Source organism: Pundamilia nyererei, unplaced genomic scaffold, assembly GCF_000239375.1.
Source record: "Pundamilia nyererei isolate P.nyererei 1_Seehausen unplaced genomic scaffold, PunNye1.0 scaffold00067, whole genome shotgun sequence".
Taxonomy (NCBI): Eukaryota; Metazoa; Chordata; class Actinopteri; order Cichliformes; family Cichlidae; genus Pundamilia; species Pundamilia nyererei.
The window spans coordinates 2,930,460-2,936,615 of NW_005187468.1; the positions used below are offsets into that span (position 1 = coordinate 2,930,460).

The window sequence follows — 6,156 nt, forward strand, 5'->3', positions numbered from 1 at the left end:
GACTGGATTGCAAGAAAATGAACTTGTATCTTGAGGTATCTCCACTCTCCGGGGTTTAACTGTGGGCTTTAGGACATACTTTGATCCTTGAGTGGTCCAGAATATGCCTTTCCATGCTTGAAATCATTGCTGCGTTTCGTCAGTTCTGACAAGTTATTGCTTATTCTGTCACAGAGTTCCTCCATAACCCCATGCTGCTACCACCATGCCTCACCATAGGCTAGTATTAGCAAGTAATGAGCAGTGCCTGGTGTTTGAAAGGTATAAGGCTCAGAGTTTTGCCCAAAGACCAATATGTCTATCAAATCACACAGAAGGTCTATGTCACTACAAAGTTAATACTAGGAACATTCCTGGTAGTTAATTTCTTTCATTTCACAGTTATTGAGGACACCGGACTCCTGGGAACACTCAGATTTAAAAGTTGCTTTGTACCCCTCACTTTGATTTATGCCTCAAGTCTTACTGCAGATATCTACAGAAAGCTCCCAGCTGACTCCATGGCTTTGTTTATCCATTTTAAATTAAATCTTTAGTACAATAAAGTGAACAAAATATGAGAGGGTTTGAGTACTTTGTGAATCTGCTGTATACTATTCCCATGACTTTAAAGAAGAAACAGAAAATATACAAGAGAGATACAAAGCCATACTCAAGTATAAACAATGCTGTGTGATGCATATACCTAATAGGTGGTGGTTTCTCAAAGCCCAGCAGTAGGCATAGAAACATTCCTCTAGGGCACGTGGGAAGGGTGCCTCAGGGGCCAGAGAGTAGTCCACTGACAGTATGGGAACACCAAGGTCCTGGGACCAACTCTTTAGATAGGGCTGTTTCAAACAGAAGATAATGATACAAAGACATGACTTTATAAAAGGAAAAACAATGCTTTTTTTATGTTGGTAAATTTATGACACACAACAGCAGCCATAATAAAACACAAAGGCAGGGAGAGAGAAATAAAAAAAGAGAAGTGATTGAGGAAAAGCCTGCTGTGTGGAACATTTGAAAAGAAGGACAAAAAGTTATGAAAATTATGCTTTCTTCTGATGTCATCTGTCTGCTTTCTGGCTTACTGTCTAGACAAAGGGAGAATGAGCGCTGCCCTCACAGTCAAATCCATTTTCCTTCTTTTTGCACTGCAATAACAAATGTGCCCACATGTCCTATTTGGTGAAGTATGAAGAGAGAGGACAAAGAGAAGGAGGTGGTGTGGATATACAAAGAAAATCCATAGATACAGACTTGCTGTCAGAATACTGATCGTTGTTTTATATTGTTACAGTCAGGTTAAGCGTTTACTCTGCTTAGGCTGTGACCTTGAAATGTGAGAAAGGCACGATGAGTTCTGACAATATTACTTTTGCAAAGCTTTCGCCCTTTCCTCTTCTGTCTTTATCAAATTCCAACACCTATACGTTTGCTGTGATAGGTGTTGTTAAAAGCAACAGATCACCATTCACAATGGCAGGAAGAGCACAGTGTGTACATGTTTATGTGCTGTCTCATCCCTCATTGATTTACCGTAGTATGACAAAAAGAAAAGTAGCAGCTCCAGCAGTCAGCTGTGATGTCTTAAAACTCTACCTGTCACGATAAATCTCGGTGTGAGGACACAGATAAGTGTGTGCATGCAGTCCGAGCACTGAGCAGGAAAGGCAATGTGAGTTTGTGCAAATCAGTAAAGCTGCTCCCAAGGTGTATATGCGTTCTACTTAGTGAGAACAACAGCCATTACTGGCAGTCTACAACAAGTCAATATGAGAAGAGGTGTGTGCAAGAGTTTTAATGGGTGGGAACCAGGCTGTATACATTTAAATGACTCAGGAAACTCTTCTCACACACATAATTTTAGAGGGTCCCAAATCTATCCTCTAAGCTGGAATTAAGAGGAGCTGCTGTCCTACTGATTCTTAGACAGAAATAGCAGTTAATCTGCAAATACCTCAACATTTACTGAATGTGGGTTTGTGCCCAAGTTACTAAATACATAGACTCTAAGTACATTTATTCCTGTGATATCAGCATCATTATGCACTGAGACCACCACAGGCTTCTTCATCTGAGGTTGAACTGTTCATCTCACCCATATGATGGGAGATACAGGATCCAGAAGAGGTTAAATGAGCGACTGAAGGCAAAAATGCTCATCTCCACTCCATCATAAAATCTTTCATTTTTGTATTCCTCATTTCTGGGTCTTGGTAGAGGGATCCAAAAAGGCAAAAGGGGGGAAAGAAAGTAAAGTGATGTCCAAATACAACTAAACTGAGATGTAGAAAAAGGACACAAAGTGAACAAAAATGATTTTGTGATATCAAAAAGATTGAGAAGGAGGATGTAATAAGAAAAGAAAAAGAAACGAGCGCCTAGAAAAAAGAGAGAGAAGGATAGTCTGACAAGTCTTCCATTAGTGCCCTGGGTAATCTTTCTCTGCGGGGTTGTACAGTTCTCTGTTAATTCAACATGACAGCCCCACACATCCCTTCTTGATTGCTCCCTCTCATCCTTTGGTTGCTATGCAGCTGCAGATCAAGGATGCCAATGTCCTTTGCAATTTCACAGAGCCCTGTCTTAAAGCAGCTATAAGTAGCTTCATGCCACATAATGACCACACAAGCACAGGATAAAGTACAGGGGTACAAACTATATTTAAAAAAAAAAAACTTCCTATTTATAAATCAACAAACCACACTAATATGCAGTCTTCCTGTTAAAATGTATTTACTGCCACCAATTTAAACTTATGATCAAAAGGGTAAAAAAAAGACTTTAAGGGTTTTTTACATAGTAATAATATACAAGGCTAGTGTCTGTGTGCTTCTTTTTTCTAGCACAGTGATCCAGAAATTAAATCTAGGATACAAGTTCCTCCTTTATGAGAACAAAAAGGAGTGAGGATGAATTAGATGACAGAAAGCAATGACAGACAAGGGTCAACTCTGCAAGCACCTTACCAGTAAGTAAGCCACAGAGTAAGGTCAGAGAGTCTCTGTTAAGTTTTCAGGGGATAATTATAAAAATAATTAGTCTAAATTCTCAATCCATGTCACACTATTGACAGGGGAAGAGACTCAGACTGGTAACCCCTCTTCTCCTCTGCTGTCAACTAGTGTCTGTCTCATCAACACTTTAATTAGTTGGGTTTTCATTACAATTAGTCTGAGAAAACATGATTGAAGGGATGAGAGGATGAAATTAGCTGGATGACAGCTTTGGTGATAGAGGCTCAAAACCTGAACTTGGCATCTAATGCTAGAGGTGTATTGTTGTTAGTGCTTTGACAGGTAAGTGCCACATTTTCTTGGTCTGTGTTCTATTATAAAATCTTACAAACACATCAATACTGTCCTATACAAACCTCCATTAAATACAAGGAAAAGCAGTCCATTGAATCTAACCAGCTTTATCATGCAAGACAGAGGTAATCATAATGAATCTCTAGTCAAAATAAAACACTTCTGAAACTGAGCTAACTTCAGTAGAACAGTAGTTTCTCACCTCATGAGACTTTGAGGTCTGTGCCACAAAGCCTCCACCATGGAAATGGATCAGGAGACATGGAGAAGAGGGGAGGCGCTTGGTCTTCAGCCCCAGGGAAAGAGAGATAGCACCCCCCTCGGAGCGGGACAGAGACAGCAGTGTTTCACTGTCCTGAGAGAGTGAGATTATAAAAAACAAAAACAAAAACAAAAAAAAAAACAAAAAAAAAAAAACACATTATTAGGAGAACGAATAACTTAGAAGATGAACAGAAAGACAAATAATCAAGATCTCCTATTTGGGTCTAGTATTTACAGTGTCTGTGGTTCCAAACAGTGTCTTATTGCTGATAAATCTTCTAATGTTAGCAACAGGGTTCCTTTGAGAAGTGGATTAACCAGTTGTTCTGCAGCAGCTTGCTGACAACCTTGCCTGGCTGCAGGAACACATACTAATTCCCATTAATTAACAGAAACAAGGACGGAGGCTAAGAAAGTGTTTCGACTGATGCAGGCTTGTGTTTTGTGACATAAAAAGGACTGTTGTTTGTTGGATGATCAATGTGAGAAATTGTATGTCTGGTTAACTGCCAGGCTACAAGAGCAGCTCGGATAAAGGGGGAGTCTCCCAAGAGAAAAAGGGAGGCAAAGGGAAAAGAAAAAGAAAGAAAGAAATGACATTTTGTGTGTGTGTGTGTGTGTGTGTGAGAGAGAATTAAGCAGAATAAGATGATGATTTCAAGCTGCTGTTTAAACAAGAAACAAGGAAAATGCCACATATGCCAACAAATATTGTTGAATTGTTCACTGAAAGAATTTTTTTTTTAAATGTCTGATATATGCAAGGTCAGCAAAAACATATGGAGGAAAACTAACCTATTTCAGTACACTCTCCTAACCACCAGAATTGGCTACTTAAATATGCATCACACACACAGATAATACCAAGAAAGATGCAGGTGTCATCTGGTTGACACAAACAACCTGTGGACTGGCCTAGCACCCAGCACTGGCGTTCTACTTATCTTCTTGTCTAAGTGCTCAGGTTGTATTTGTTGTCACTGGTTGTCAAAGATTGACAAAGAATTGGTGCAGCTCCTACAGTGATGCAGACACTGCACTGAAGTGATCAAGAGAACTGAGTGCAAAGGCAAAGCTGGCTACATAGCCTACAGCTACAAGCTGTGGGTAATTACAGAAAGAATAAAATTGTGCCTACAAGTGGTGGGGAGCCTGAGCTTAGCCGTAGAGACACAGTGGGAAGCTTAAGGCATTCAAGAGGGGCTCAGAGAAGAGCAGATACTGCTTGGCATTAAAAGAAGCTAGATAAAGTGGTCTGGACATCAGTCTATGATGCTTCCCAGTTGCCTTCTGGGTCAGCTGCTGGATAGATTATGTTGGGCCTGTGAAGGTTTCAGTGGTGATTCCAAAGCAGTTGAAGCCAGTGGCTGGGGAGAAGGGGTCTGAGCATCTCTGCTATGGCTGCTCCCCATGATCTGGACAAGCAGCAGAAAATGGATGGATAAATGGCTGTCAGTGCTTTACTGCGTATGCCAGTTGTCTTGTAACCTGCAAGTCTTAGCTACCTTTTAGCCCAGAGTGAGCATAGACAGAGTTCATTTCCACAAACGGCTTTGTATAAATATCAATTAACAGCAGTTTCAGTAGTTCACTTCATCAAGGGGCACACTTTGCAAACCACGCTGCACCTCCAATCATTGTACAGGTAGATTACTGCCTCACGCCGTTGTATCTTTTGCTTTTTTAAATTCTGACTACTAGTTTTATTGTACTGTTCTTTGTTATTGTGACTATGTTGAACTATAGCAAAGAATCTGTCCGTCTTCTCCAGCTAATAACTAACCACTTCTCTGACATTTAACCTCTACCATGGAGACATATGTGGATTGTGGGCAACACAAGGACAATTTAAATTTGTAGCTGCACTTTTCTATATTCTTTTGCCTTGGTGGTGTCCTTGTGAGTTAGGAAGGTTCCCCTTATATGTTTTTCTTTAACAGACTTCACAAATGCTAGCCAGACCAAGGCTGTGTGCAGGCCCACCAAGGTTTAGATCAAACACCAGCGACTGATGCCTCCCTTGCTTCCAGATGAAGCCCTTAAGTCAGATGCTAACTGGCAGTGGCTGCAGTGTATCCTTAGCAGTTTCAGACCTGTTACAACCCTACTTAAAATCTTATTGAGAATAATCAGATCAGCGCCAGGGTCTTTCATCAGGTTGTTTATGTCATTCAGATCACAAGTTTGACTTTGTTGTTATGTCTCAACCTACTACGCAGGCATGAAAAGCACATTACCGTATTAACGTATTACAATCCCATCTCTGGCAGTCATCCAGAATGAGATTAGAACTCAACATAACAATGACATAGAGACAAGTGTACAGCAAGTGCCAGCATTAGTCTTTAAAAGCTCCATAAACTTTTGCAGAGAGTTCGAGATTATAAAGATTTTATTGAATTTTCAAGTATGCCACTATAGTATGGACTGAATAAAGATTCAAGTACCTGTCCTTCACGCAGATCATAAGAAATGAGTCTCATCTGAACAGGAGCAGTGCCGATGTGCGCTGATGGTGGAGCTATAGTTACTGATGCTCTGTGGTTGGCCGCCAAGGGAAGGTCAAAGGTCGCAGGAGGCACAGAAAGAGCTC

General features: G+C 40.6%; 1 protein-coding gene across 1 annotated transcript in view; it reads right to left on the reverse strand.

Annotated features, from left to right (window-relative positions):
- lipeb (lipase, hormone-sensitive b) overlaps positions 1–6,156 on the reverse strand; it is a 27,902-nt gene that overhangs the window by 10,451 nt on the left and 11,295 nt on the right. Inside the window, exons 6-8 of the mRNA XM_005736207.2 lie at positions 6,011–6,153; positions 3,502–3,654; positions 686–830 (exon numbers count right to left, since the gene is read on the reverse strand). Of these exons, the coding sequence (XP_005736264.1) occupies positions 686–830; positions 3,502–3,654; positions 6,011–6,153 (441 nt within the window). The remainder of the gene's footprint in view (positions 1–685; positions 831–3,501; positions 3,655–6,010; positions 6,154–6,156) is intronic.